The sequence below is a fragment of the Saccoglossus kowalevskii genome, chromosome 17 (genome assembly GCF_978046115.1).
Source record: "Saccoglossus kowalevskii chromosome 17, keSacKowa6.1, whole genome shotgun sequence".
Taxonomy (NCBI): Eukaryota; Metazoa; Hemichordata; class Enteropneusta; family Harrimaniidae; genus Saccoglossus; species Saccoglossus kowalevskii.
This window is the reverse complement of record NC_140657.1, coordinates 19,643,322-19,658,042: the sequence shown is the minus strand read 5'-3', so window position 1 is coordinate 19,658,042 and position 14,721 is coordinate 19,643,322. Positions and strand designations below refer to the sequence as shown.

At 37.5% G+C, this 14,721-nt stretch overlaps 1 protein-coding gene across 4 annotated transcripts in view; it reads left to right on the top strand.

Moving 5' to 3' along the window:
* Nucleotides 1-10,980, top strand: part of LOC144363364 (TNF receptor-associated factor 2-like) — a 106,942-nt gene extending 95,962 nt beyond the window's left edge. For all 4 annotated transcript variants that reach the window (XM_085492260.1, XM_085492262.1, XM_085492259.1 and 1 more), the window contains exons 9-10: nucleotides 111-890; nucleotides 6,620-10,980. In XM_085492260.1, coding sequence (XP_085348386.1) covers nucleotides 111-890; nucleotides 6,620-6,844 — 1,005 coding nt within the window. In that variant the 3' untranslated portion in view covers nucleotides 6,845-10,980. The remainder of the gene's footprint in view (nucleotides 1-110; nucleotides 891-6,619) is intronic.
* Nucleotides 10,981-14,721: the final 3,741 nt, after the last annotated feature.

Here is a 14,721-nt window from a genome sequence, read left to right as displayed (position 1 = left end):
TGTATAAAGGTTAGAACAAGCTTTGTTGAAGATTTTCTTTCTACAACAGACAATGGTAATTATCTATTATCATGAAGGTTTACATATTATGCCCACTCTGTACTTTTCAGGTGGAAGTTGAGAAAATGCCCCAGCATTTGGAAACAACTGTTGTAAAGCATCTTGATTTGATTCGTGATAAAGTATCCAATGTGAGTGATGAATTTGCAACACTGAAGGTGAATCTTGATGTACCAGCACTATCCCAGAATGTGAAAAGTAACGCCGACCGAATCGTGATAGTAGAACGTGCTGTTCAGAAGGTGGAACAAGACTTGGTTGATGTGACCACTAGGCAGCAAGGTCAACAACCTACAAGGGGTGTACAAGCTATCATCGATAAGCAGTCTCGCTCAATTGAAGAATTGAAGGCCAAGACCATTGTACTTGACACTAAGGTATCTACGTATGAAGGGATTGTTGCCGTACTCAACGGTCAGATTGAGAGAGATGCTAATGTTGTGCAGGCCATGGAGAGAGAGCGGAAACAAGACCGAGATCTGGTGGAATCTTTAGAGAGAAAGATCAAATCTCAAGATCGCATCATCGCACTGAAGGATGTCGCCTTAGCTGAGCAAGATCTAAGAATTCAGTCTCTGGAGATGGCATCTTACGATGGTGTACTGGTTTGGAAAATCTCTGACTTCAATCGTAAAAGAAATGATGCCTTATCTGGTCGCACTACATCCATCTACTCACCGTGCTTCTTCACCAGTCGTCATGGTTACAAGATGTGTGCCCGAGTATATCTGAATGGAGATGGAATGGGCAAGGGAAACCATGTCTCCCTGTTCTTTGTCATCATGAGAGGCACATTTGATGGGTTGCTGAGATGGCCATTCAGACAAAAGGTAAATAGTTATTTTTCTTTTTAATATATTTTAACTCTGGGTGGGCGTGTTTCTTGGAAAATTTTCTTTTGACCCAACTAAATAATTTTAATACATTTGGAAAATCTGTGAAGATTAAGCCAGTAAATTTTTTCTAGTTCACTGTTCTAAAGTGTTTTAAGATTCCTAAAACTGGGTTATAAATTGTATATATAAACATGTACTGCGGGGATTGTGGGTAAAGCAAAAAACAGCAATTCCCCAAAGTTATCCTGTTAATGTCGCATGAGATAATGAGGTGTAATCAGCACCATGGAACTATTAAGTGAGAATAAAAAAATGGAGTCCTATAGTCAAGTTTTAGGTGTTATCAATGTTAACTTTATAGTAAAAATGCCTCTGAAGAACCATCAAAACAAACTTATTACTTACAATAAGGTGAAGCCTAATTGTCCTGTTGATTTGCTGAGTGTGCACTTTTTGGGGAGACAGTACAACATTTAAGGGAGGAGAAAGCTATGGTATGTCACCGAGGGTCACCTCCTGTTTTGGCTCACCACACAGATTAAACGTTCGTGATTCAAATGATTTTATGAAGTAACTCCTATAAAAAAAAAGGATTTTACCGCTGAAAAAATAATAACAGTGATTCGTACATCTTAAAAACAAAGGAGAATTCCAACTGCCCATAATTTTTAGCCACTCGCATGTACAGCAGAATATCTGTAGGTTGATTTGATCAAGGTCTTCAGGCAATGAATTGCCACCTGTATCTGTGCTCTACTTTTGAGTCGGTGTTTCTAATCTTGTGAACTACTACTTCACTTGGGAGCTGTCTGAGCTCATAATGAGATGCATGGGCAGGTTATTTGTTAACTCGCCTGTTCTAGGTTATTGGTTGCATGGCCACAGGTTACTAGGGTGGCTGCCACAGGTTACTAGGGTGGCTGCCACAGGTTACTGGGGTGGCTGCCACACATGACAGACTCCTGCAATTGGAATGCTATTAATCTATCATCACAGGCTGCAGTGACAAACTCCTATAAGTAGCAATTCACACTTGTGGACTCTGATATCTTAACACACCAGAAGTCATTATGATATACTAATTCTCTAAACACACTGACACCTGTAGAGTTTTTTTATGACTAATTTGGATTTTTACTCACCAAAATGTCAACTGAAAACAACTTTCAGAATGTCTGGGAACTTTTAGGTAAGAATGAATTGATTTTTGTCTGTCCTCATTCCAGTAGTGTTCTGACAACAACCAATGAGTTTTTTTTAACAGGGTTTAATTCACCTGGATTCTAAGCACAACCAAAAAGAAAGAAAACACAACTTTGTTGTTACACAGGACACTGTAAAATATACTAATTATACCCAATGCGCACAAAAATTGATTTCAAGTCGAAGGCTTCTATCCAACAAAAGTTTGTGAAAATAAACACTAATGTAAAACTGCTTTTCTTCAGGTTGTATACGAGACAAAATTTCTTGGTGCAAAACATCTTGTTTTAATTTTAATAATCCAAAATTTTGGTATATGAATGTTATTCGCATGATTTTTGATTATTACTTTTTTGGGTTATTTTGATGGTAAATATAGTATATAGTATATTTGCCCATCACGCGATGTAATTAGTATCATTGTTTGACTTAGATTGAGTATGGTCATATTACCTGAATTGAACACTCCATGTAACAGGGTATCACTACCAGTGCATACATCAATGCTCTGACCCTTCAGTTTGAAAGGGTCATTTTAATTTGTCAACGCAAGTAGTAGCTGGATGCCTTATCTTTAATATTGGGCCAACAAACTTGTCAATGATGTTTTCATTGCTACATAATTTAATAACAGTTTGATTGCCCTTTTTAGTCCTTGTTGGTCCAAATCTGAAATGGAGACTTATGTTTTGAGGTCCGTTTGTGTGTGCATCCGTTCATCATGATGGGACACGCATGCAAGTTGATTTGCTTATTTCTTTTGGTTGACCTTTGACTGATTGGCCTAAAAAACACCAAAAATCAATATTTGAAAATGTCATTAACAGTTTCTCAGGCATGCCTTGACTGATTTTATTCAACCTTTGGGTTAAAATCTGTGCATTTTTATGACCTAAGTTGCATAATAATTAATCAATATTCAGCTTTGTAATTCCACTGATATCTTCTATCAAGTGCTAATCATTGCATTTCAATGAATGAATGCTTAATGTGGAGCATTATGCATGATTTATTGACACGATTAATTTGCATTTCTTGTCCCTCCATGAATTTGCATATTCTTGAGATAGTTCAGTTTCCCGCTATATTTGGGTGAGCTAGTCGAACTTTACAACTTGTATTTTTCAACTTTATGATATTTTATCGATATTCTACTTTACCATGAATACTCCACGAAGAGGCAGCTAGGAAGCGTCATTAGTCATCGTTACACAACCAACCTCCCCAACAACAAGGAGTAAAAGCGGACGCCTTTCTACCGCTACACGGCAGGTCAGGACGCTTTTATTTGCACAACTACCTGATTCATGTAGCACTACTAGTATAGGAGTTTCTACTTCAGGTCGGCGATCTACTTCACAGCAGAGAACAACAAGTAGTTTAGACCCATCTAACTCTACAAACTGGACAGCGGCATCGGTCTACCGCCATATACAAGCCAACGAGAAGCGACAAATATTTATAAATTCAACATCAAAGAACATTCAGTAAATTCCGAAGTCGTGGACTTGAAAGATGAAAACGTGGAAGATGAAAACCCGAACCCAACTGCTAGTCAGCGACATGAGAACGACAGACGCGGTCAGTGCAGATATGAATAGTGATATCCGTCAGGATGTTAGAGAGTTATGTTATCCGCCGGCGAGTGGTAGGCAGAATCAAAACAACATGGCGGCCATGCGTGGAAGTTTTGATATAGCTCAGCAAAATCGTCCAAATTTTGCGACCACCACTGAGTGAAACTACCCATCAACTGCTGGAAGATTTGGCATTTTATCTAACGCCTTGCCGGATCTTGTAGATGTATCTGAGACCATGAAAGCAAATATCTTACAAGGTAAATACGTTAATCTTGCAGCATTATTAATTCCTGATCAGGAAGCAGATGATCGTTCTATCATGGATTTATCGGGCAATGAAATTAAGATCAAAGGGAGTGCCGATCCTCGATTGAACAAAACCTTAACTTTTCATGAATTCTTGGTAGCTTTCGAGAAATACAAGGCAGTTATTTGCGGCGTCTTTCCAGAACGACACGAGGAGCTAGATTTGTACCAGAAAAACATTACAGACCTGGCACTAAATTTTGGTAATGTTTTTTACGACTATCATGTTCAGTTCGCTACTAGAGCTGGAGCTTACTTACAACAGGAAGGCATTAAAATTGATTGGTCTGTTCGCGGTTCTGCCATTTTTATGTGAATCACAGCTGGGCGAAAATCGTATTCGTGTGCTATTTGTGGCAGCACAACGCATATGGTGGATTTCTGCCCACGCAAGCAGTACAGTCAGTCGCGTAATGATGCGAGAGGACAACCCAGGATTTACTTGAATGGAAAGGAGATTTGCAATAACTTCAATTTTGTGAAGGGTTGCTCAAGAAATGTATGCCCATTTGTACATGCCTGTTTTTACTGCAAAAACAACCACCCAGCTTGCAAGTGTTCTAAATCTGGTCCGACTAGCAATATTGCCAATTTAAAGTGACTGCCAGCAACAGCGACGACACTCATTAATGTAGACAAATTAAAGCGTTTTTAACAGATCATCCAAACCGGGATTTTGTTACAAATTTGTGCAGTGAACTTAGAGATGGTTTTCTGACAGGCATTGACAATGCACCAAATTATTCACATGAATGTAATAACAAATTAACGGCCAGGAAAAATCCAGAGACTGTGCGCTTAAATTTGCTTCTACGTTCTATCAAAAGGAATTCAGGACAACGTACTGAACTTCGCCTCCCATTTACAACGGAACTTGTTGCCAAAATGTTTTCAGCACTAAATGGAACAGTTTTCTCCCCTTACACTGACTGATTTAATATTTGTAAGGAAAGGTTTGATAGCAACGTCCATCTTTGCATTGAGGATGTCAGTTTTGTGGGTGATGATAGTGCTTTTATTGTGCTCAAATCCTCAAAGACGGACCAGTGTCAGCGAGATTTGGTTATTAATTACTTTTCTAACAATCGTATGCGCCCAGTGGCTGCCATGAGAAAATATTTGGCCACAAGATTGAAAATCTTGCCTCCAAACCAGAGCACCCCTTATTTATTTCTGAAAACAACCTGCCTTTGACTCGACCTGTGTTCCTCAGTTACTTGCATCAGCTTCTGAATCGACTCGGTTTAGACTCGTCAGAATTCAGGACCACTTAATAAAGGCACTCGGCTGGTGGTCATCCGATAGTTATGTGCGATACATTCATACTTGTACTTCAGATGTAACTTTGGGATTTACACTTACTGCCCTTGGCTAACAACTCATAGAGTAAATAAACAGGGTGTGGAAAGTTGATGTAGGGGATGCACTTAATTTGTAGTGCAGTAGGCCATGAATTTGTACTAGTAATTGTACTTTATATTCTATATTTTTTATATTATTTAAAAAAATGTTAATCTTGGGGATTTTCTGCGATATTTTATATCGCATCATTTGGGGACTTCGCAATTACTTGTGCTCATTTATTCCCTAAGATAATCACCATAAGGTGCTTTTACAAAGTGTATTTACAATTTTTTTTAAAGTGTTTTTATTACTAACATTTCAGTAACCATTCATGCGTAGTTGTGGTCCTCACCACCTCTACCACCTGCCAGGTACAGCCACGCTGTCGTTATTTCTGTAGTTGCAGTTCCCACTGCCTCTACCTACCTAACCTTGTCATCAGGCAGCTGCGGTTCTCATCGCTCTACCAATAACCATTCATGTAGTTGCAGCTCTCACTGTCCTACTACCACCTCATCTTCTACCACTAACCACTAACCAGATACAGTTCTCACTGCAGTAACCCTTGCAATATTTTGTAACTGTGTTTTAGGACTTGTAGTTTTTAATCTTGTTATTTGCTGTAAGTTTTCAACTTCTGCTTAGGGGGTCCACTGTGGTGCTTTCCATGTATACCGGTTTGCTTGCTACTGTTTTCTGGCTTGTAGCCCAAAGTTGCTAACAGTGGACCCTCCGATTTCCCAAAATAAAATTGTTCCTATTTTACTTTACAACTTCAAGTGTTGTGTCATAAATCTTAGTACATAGATGTAAAAAGACAATCTGAAGAAACCAAAGACAATATCTTTATTTTTAATGAATATTGTAATTTGTAATTTTTGGTCAAAATTGTTATTTTTGACTTCTTCTTGGAAACTTCCACTTTGAATGGTTTGTTCATTTCATGACGATATCTTCAAATCTAATTTTAATGAATGTTTTTGTCATTTTTGTTAAGTAAGTTATATTTGAGACTTCTTCTTGAAAATGGCTATCCCAATTGCTTTTATATGTAGATTTATGTAAATATGTAAATTTTATAGTCAATATTACTGTCAATTTTGGTAAAAAAACTATTTTTGACATTTTATTGAAAACAGTTTGTCTAATTTTCTTGATATTTGATATGTACAAATGTAGGTCCTTTGGGTTGACCTCTCAGATTTGTTGATTTCCATGATTCTTATTTTAGTGAATATTAATTGGTAATTTCTTTTTTTAAAACCACCTACCTTCTTTTTTTATATCTAGGTAACATTCATGCTTTTGGATCAAAACAACCGAGAACATGTCATTGATGCATTTCGTCCGGACCCTACATCAAATTCCTTCAAGCGTCCTACTGGCGATATGAATATTGCCAGCGGCTGCCCTTTATTCATGCCTCTGTCTCAACTGGAGAGCAGTCGTCATGCTTACGTAAAAGACGACTCTATGTTTATCAAGGTGATCGTAGACACTACAGATTTAAATTAAGTTGTTCGTATCCATATGGCTCTTTTTTGGGGATTCATTATGCTGGATTGTGTACTTGTTCCTTTGTAATCATGTTCATTAAAGCAAGGCACATTTATATAAGCACGTCTAATCCTGCAAGAGATAATTACACTGCCAGCCTTTATTGGCAAAGGGTTTGCTGCAATAGCACCAACTTTCATGTATTTTTGAATCCTGTGTGTTAAGCACACAACAGGAGTCTTTGCAGTTAGTGCGTGTGGGTGGGTGTGTGCACGTACACGTACACATACATGCATGTGTGTGTGCGTGTATGCATACATACATACAGACAATGGACAATGGAATGGAAAATTATGAACAGTATACATATGTATTTTGGACCCATATGTAATGTGCATGATGCAAGATCAGATCTATTTGATGAAAAATTGATTTTTTTTAAAGGGTCTTTGAAAGCAGGTTCCGCAAAATCGCTCCCAAGACCGGCCATACGGAAAAAATACTTTTAAATACTTATTGATAATGTTATTTTGCCTTTTTATCAACTGCATTTTGTGCAGAACGCTACTAAAATAATGTTGTATTTTAATGTATGTGGTATTTCATGTCACAAAAATGAAGAAAGTGAATAAAAATGATCAGCCTGAGGGTCACTGTACTCGGCAAAAAATAATATGTATCTCAAAATGTTGTTCAGTAACATTGGATGGGTGAAAAATACATGAATTGTAAAATTATTGAATTATTAAAACAAATATGATTCAATTTTAAATTAGTGATTTTTCAGTATGAAAATTTGCATTTTGAGAATATTATTGCATTTGTGAAGAAAGAATTTCTTGACAGTGATTAGCAGCATGTATACAATGGAAAAATCTTTCCCATAATGCATTGCATATTTGTGCATGCTCCCTAGTGCAATATTTGAATTCAGCTTGAAATGCCATAACCTTTTCACCACCAGACTTTCACCTTCAAATTTGTCTGCACTTTTTACTTATACGCTTCAATATTTCTGGAAACAAATCCTAATTTTGGGGCCAACAGACAAAAATTTGAGTAAATTTTCAGTTTTTACTCAAACAATTTTTGCCCTAATCTTCTGTATGGAAATGCAGTCTACAAATGGGACTATTTTGTGAACTTGGGATGAAAAGAGGGAACTGGTGGTAAAAAGGTTAAATGTGTTTTCCAGTATTTTTTCGTAGCAAATCGCTTTCACCATGTGGAGATGCACTGACTAAGCTATATTTTTTTTCCATAACTAAGATTTAAAAAGCATTTCATAATAAATTGTTAATATTTTTATTAAAATGGCCTAATATGTAATTATACAATTATTAATTTTAGTGATTGTTTGCAGGCTGATATTTTATTAACATAATATATTTCACAAAATTGCTCTTCAAAGATTAAGCTTAATGCAAAATTGTCACTCGTATGACATTTGACTAAAAAGACTAAATGTTTCTGTTAATTGGCTTGACAATCAGAATTTTGAATTAGTTTACTCAATTTTAATAAATAAGCACCAACTCTAATGTATGGCATGAAGACCACCATCCCTTCGTGCATGGATCAGTTGCACAACCTTACAAATGACTCGTACCCAATTCTGCATACCTGCCTTGTGACATGATTATTAACAAGTACACACACTTTTTTTAACCTTTTCGCTTTACTACTCTATATCTGCTCATTTGTAACAAAATTATTATTTTAAAGTATATCGAAAATATGTCAATGTGGATTTAAAATTGATTTTGTGATTAACAATAACATAGTCTGTTCAATTTTGAGTGAAAAGATTGAATGTGATATGTGTTAGTTAGGTAATTAATTAAGTATTTTTTTGTTTTCATATCAGTCTAATTTTATGCTCTGATTTAGTTTATTTTCAGATTCAATTTACTGTATCCATGATTTTATGTAAAATTGACAGAACTATTAACCATAATCATACTAAATCCTTAATCGTTTCACCAGCAGACTTTTTTTCGCACAAATTTTGCTGCAATTATTTCTGAAAATTAATCCTAATTTTGGAGCCAATTAACAAACAAAATTTGAGTCAATTTTCAGTTCAATTTTTGTCCAAATACTATAAACTGAACTATTTTGTGTATTTATGATGAAAACAGGGACTGGTGGTGAAAAGGTTAAAAACTCTATAGGACTGGTAATATTTGAGTGAACAATAAGATGTATTTCACCACTAATGATTCAAATGCATACAATAATGGTTTTGTTAACAAACGTAACCAAGTGTGCCCATAAGGGTGACTGTTTGGTGTCTATTACATGACCATGATTTTATTCAACATTTTGTAGCACATTTAAGTTGTCTTATACGATTGATCAGAAAAAACCTTGTGTGTATGACATATTGAACTTTGCATATGTCATGTATATTATGAGATCGAAGCAGACAGATAAGAAAAAAACAAAAAAGAATGATACAAGAAAAAAAAAACTTGTTATAAAAAAAAAAAAAAAAAAAATTCAAAAAAGTCTAATCTTGTCTAAGTAGATTTGCAAATGTTTGTAATTTTCTTTATCTTCATATATAATTAATATTCAGTAATTATATGTAATATAGATTTTAGTCTTCAAAGTTTATACCTGTAACAGTTATTAGTATTATTTGTATTTGTATTATTTAAATGTATTTGTGTGAGCTAATTGTTACGCATGTTCAGTATTGAATCCCAAATTAGAGCCATCTGGATGCAAATTGAACTCGATCACTATGGGTTACCATTAAAGCTTTTACTCTGCTGTTATTTTGTGAAGCTGTATTGAATGGATTATTCTAGAGCACACTTCGATGAGGGTGTATCTGCACACATGTGTAAGACTTCTGCAATAATTTGGTTTTAATGTATAACTTTACTGTAAAGTAAGTTACAGTTGTCAGACACCTAAAAAAAGAAAATTTAGGTAATTTAGAAATTCAGGATAATTTTTTACTGTGTCGCTGGAAGTACTAGTTCTGATATGTATATATACGGTACTTCAATTCTAATTGAGGTGGAAATATTGGCGATCGGCTCCGCTGGGATTGGCCTTAAAATCACTTGTGTGTGTTCACGCATTAATTCTTCTGTGATTTGTTTTGCTGATTTCACTCAAAACTTGGCAGGCAGGTCACACCTTCACTCCAGTCAGTAATGTAAAATCTGAAAAAAATTCTGGCCTACTGTTGCCATAGCAACAGCCACAAAAAACTAATTTTTTAATAGCTTTGTGCCAAATGTATCTCCTACTAATTTAGGATTAAACACCTCGGACATAGCTCATTCTACTCAGCTTGAGTGTGGACACATAGTTACTATTTGTTTTTTGATATCTTATTTCATTACTGAGAAATCTGATCTCAAAGTTGAGGTAACTTTTCACCAGTAACAGCTTTTTAACTCTTCTGTGATTTTTTGGGCTTGGCTGATTTTGTACATACTTGGCAGGCAGGTTATACCGTCACTAATCAGAAAAAATCTGGTCCACCGCTGCTATGGCAATAGCCAAAAAACTGTGTTTTTTTTGCCCCAAATGTATTATGTCCAACCAGTCTTTGTAATAGGGGTGGACAAATGCTTTTTATTTTGACTAAGTTGCGCACCCACAAGAGATCACCGGCGTCACATTGTTACACTGTATCAACGTAATCCCAATGCAACTTTCAATGAATTGTAAATGCTGTGTTCAATCAAAGAATCTAGAAAATACAAACCGCCAGAAATAATAATTATAAAAGCAGAATACGTGCTAGTAATAAAAGTGAAGTGACTTCTGAAGACTGAATGCTTTTTGCAAACTTACAGGTCCCAGTTTTAGTTATTAATCAATGTTGCTTCTTGTTCATGTCCTACCACGACAACAGCTAAAAAACATGTTTGTTTTTTGAGCGGTGGGGATCTCCAACCAGCCTATCGACTTGTTTTAGTTAATGTGTGTGCATGTACACCTTTATCAGAGATGTACTTTACTAACTTCAAGATGGCACTAATTCCCCAACATAACACGAAATAGAAGAAGTATCAGATACATTAAATTGTTAGTATATTTCTTCAACTTCGAAAAAAGGTTGTAGGAACATTACATCTGAAATATTTGTATTGCAATATAAATGAGTGAATAAAATGCTTCTCAGAAAATGCCTCTTGATTTCACATTTTAGAGGTATTGTGTGTTTATGTACTCCATGTCCTAAACCATGTGTCAAGAACTGATCGTTTTCAGAAAGAATTGGTCACTTTTACAACTAACAGTATGGTAAATCTGTAGTCCAAATCAGATAAGAATTATTATTTGTAAATTTAATACAAAAAGGTGTGTTTTTATACGATAAGATTTATGTACAATTGTTCCTACCAAGTATACAACCGTGTTTTGACATGCATCTTGCTTTGGGATAATATCTGAAGCACCCTCTACTGTCAGGAAGTGGCGAGGTGTCTCCTCGATATCGATCCAGTGATGAATTAATTGGTTTCATTAATGCCTAATTAGGTGAAGTAAAACAGCAACATTAAGACAATGTGTGAATGCTGTACAGCCGTATTTCACTTGTGCCTGCTTGTGTTCACTAACATCGTTGCAGAAAGCTACATTGAACAATACTGCTTATCTTGATAAATTATCCGAACCTAAAGATGGCTGACACATCGAAATCATCAGATGGCAAGAGGAATGTTATTTTCACTACTGTATAAAAAATGAAGAACTGATCCAATATCACCTCAGAAGGTCTAGCCAAAGGAATTCCGCAAGTGCTTTTAACTTTTTTGCTCCACTGTCGACTTAGTTGAGCGGAGCTTATCATATGAGTGATTGTCCGTCGTCGTTTGTGTCAACTTTTTATGTTTTCGACTTCTTCTTGAAAACTACAAGCCTGAATGCTTTGATACTTGGTGTGTATGTACCTTGGGTACCTCTCTCAGATTTGTTCATTTCATGATGATATCTTCAATTCTCTAATTTTGGTGAATATTTTTGTCATTTTTGGTAAAAAGTGATATTTTTGACTTCTTGTTAAAAACCACAAGTCTGATTGCTTTGATATTATATATATAGGTACTATAGATGGTCTTCTCTCCTGATTTGCTTATTTCGTGCTGATATCTTTGATTCTCTAATTTTCATGAATATTTTTGTCATTTTTGGTAAAAAGTTTTTTGACTTCTTGTTGAAAACCGCAAGTCCAATTGCTTTGATACTACATATATAGGTACTACATGTGGACTGCTCTCAGATTTGTTCATTTTGTAATGATATCTTTAATTCTCTAATTTTGGTGAATATTTTTATCATTTTTGGTAAAAAGTGATATTTTCGACTTCTTGTTAAAAACCGCAAGTCCAATTGCTTTGATACCACATATATAGGTACTACATGTGAACCTCTCTCAGATTTGTTCATTTCGTGATGATATCTTCAATTCTCTAATTTTGGTGAATATTTTTGTAATTTTTGGTAAAAAGTGATATTTTCGACTTCTTGTTAAAAACCAATAGTTCAATTGCTTTGATATTACATATTTAGATACTACATGTAGACCTTTCTCAGATTTGTTCATTTCGTGATGGTATCTTCGATTCTATAATTTTGGTGAATATTTTTGTCATTTTTGGTAAAAAGTGATATTTTCGACTTGTTGTAAAAAAACAATAGTCTGATTGCTTTGATATTACATATATAGGTACTACATGTGGACTGCTCTCAGATTTGTTCATTTCGTGATGATACCTTCAATTCTCTAATTTTAATGAATATTTTTGTCATTTTCGGTAAAAAGTGATATTTTCGACTTCTTGGTGGAAACTGCAAGTTTGATTGCTTTGATATAATACATAATGTTTATTTTCTAATTGTAATGTTCATTGCTAACAGCGGAGCTTTCTCAGCCAATTGGCTGCTTGTTTTTTCTAACTGTTGATCTTCATAACAAATGTAATTTTTGCTTACAGTCATAAGTATTGTTGTTTAACTTTATGTGGTTTGTCGGTCAGCTGAGAAGTGGAACTTTATAATCAAATGCATCAAGGAACAGAGGCTGCTGTTATTTGAAGAGAATTGTGAAAAATGACAAGCGTAACACCATGACTTACTTCTTATCAGACTTTTCACCAGTTTGACCTCAAGCTCGGTGTGATTTTTTAGCTCCACTGTTATTGTATGCACATGCAGTGATTTACTGATTCAAAACAAGATGGCTGACTGGTAGCCACTTTGTTTTTTGAAAATGTGGTATCTTATGCATGCTTTGTCGGTTGTTGTTCAAATTTGATTCACACATTTTACATGTTAGGATACATGTACGTCTGTGACGTTTCGTTTTCGCCGGCACGCGCGGGACTGTCCCGGCACCTAACAAGAACTACCTAACGCGCAGGGCAGCCCAGCCCAGGTAGTAAGTCCGCCGCTCAGAGCCACAACCAGCGAGGATCAAAGCGCTCATGGTCTCCCTCAAAGGGGCAGAAGAAGACTAGTAGCGGGAAGCGTCAGAGAAAGCCCAAGGAACGTGACGTTGGTGGTGGGCGTTCTGACACTTCTGGGGACCGGGGGCCGCGAAGTCTCTTTGAAGGCTTCACCGGCTGCCTGGACATGGATAAGGGTAGGACTCTGGGTCTCCCTCCCCGGGGACCCCAGGCTCAGTCTCCCCCTCTTCGTCCTCCTTTTCGGGAGGATGGAGTTCGGGAAGCACTAGCCCCGAACCCCCCTGTCCGCTCCTTCCCGTGGGATCACGCCTTATGCAGCACATACCAGCTTGGTGCAGGAGGGTTTCCGATCTCTGGACCCTCGAAGTAGTGTCACATGGGTATCAGATTCCTCTTCGGTCTCCTCCTCTTACTCATCACCCTCCCTCAGGTCTTTTGCGGAGGGACGAGGTCAAGGCGGAGACGATCAGACAGGAAGTAGCAAGCCTTCTGGAGAAAAGGGCCATACGCCGAGTGGGGAACCCTGTGTATCACCAGGGTTTTTCTCCTGCATCTTCCTTGTTCCAAAGAGTTCGGGGGGGTAGCATCCAGTCCTAGATCTCAGTCGGTTGAACGGGTTTGTGGAACTCAAGGGCTTCCGGATGGAAACACCGGCTTCGGCACTTCTGTCAGTGCACTCGGGCGATTGGTTGGCGTCGCTGGATTTGAGCAACGCTTACCTCCACATTCCCATTCACCACTCATGCAGCTGGTATCTCAGACTACCATTAGAGGGCAAAGTCTATGAGTTTACCGCCGTCGCCTTCGGTCTGTGCACGGCACTGTATGTCTTCACCAGAGTGCAGAAGACAGGTGACCCAGCTGCTATTCCGGTCGTCCGTCTATCTGAACCCATATCTCGGCATCTGGTTAATACACAACCGAGACAGGGAGGTCTTAGTGGAGCACATGCAGTTGACGCAGACGCTCCTACACGAGTTAGGCTTTTTTCTGGGTATGTAGTTCGAATGGAGTGAGGGCGCGTTCGCCCCTCGCAGGAGCGATGCTGTTCTCTGGTAGAGCTCGCCAGCCAACTCCGGGTGATTGGATCGGTGTTGATGCGCCAACTTATGCAGCCTTTTGGCAAATGACTTCAATTTGTCGTCTTGTTCCGTTAGAAGCTCTCCGGTCTCATCCGATTCAGAGGTGCTCACTGGACTACAGGATCCACATGCGGAACCCTGACGTTCAGGGTTCAATCGGCCCTCCTTTGGCGGAAGGATGCATGGTACTTGGAAACAGGAACACCCCTAGATCCGACTACTCCCTCGCTGACTCTCATTACAGATGTGTCGCCCCAGGGAGGGGGCGGTCATCTGAGGGACCTTCAGGTCCAAGGTGACGTGGCCGTCCACATATTTGGACCGCCACATCTATTGGTTGGAGTTACAGACCGTCCTACTGTGTGAAATTTTTTTC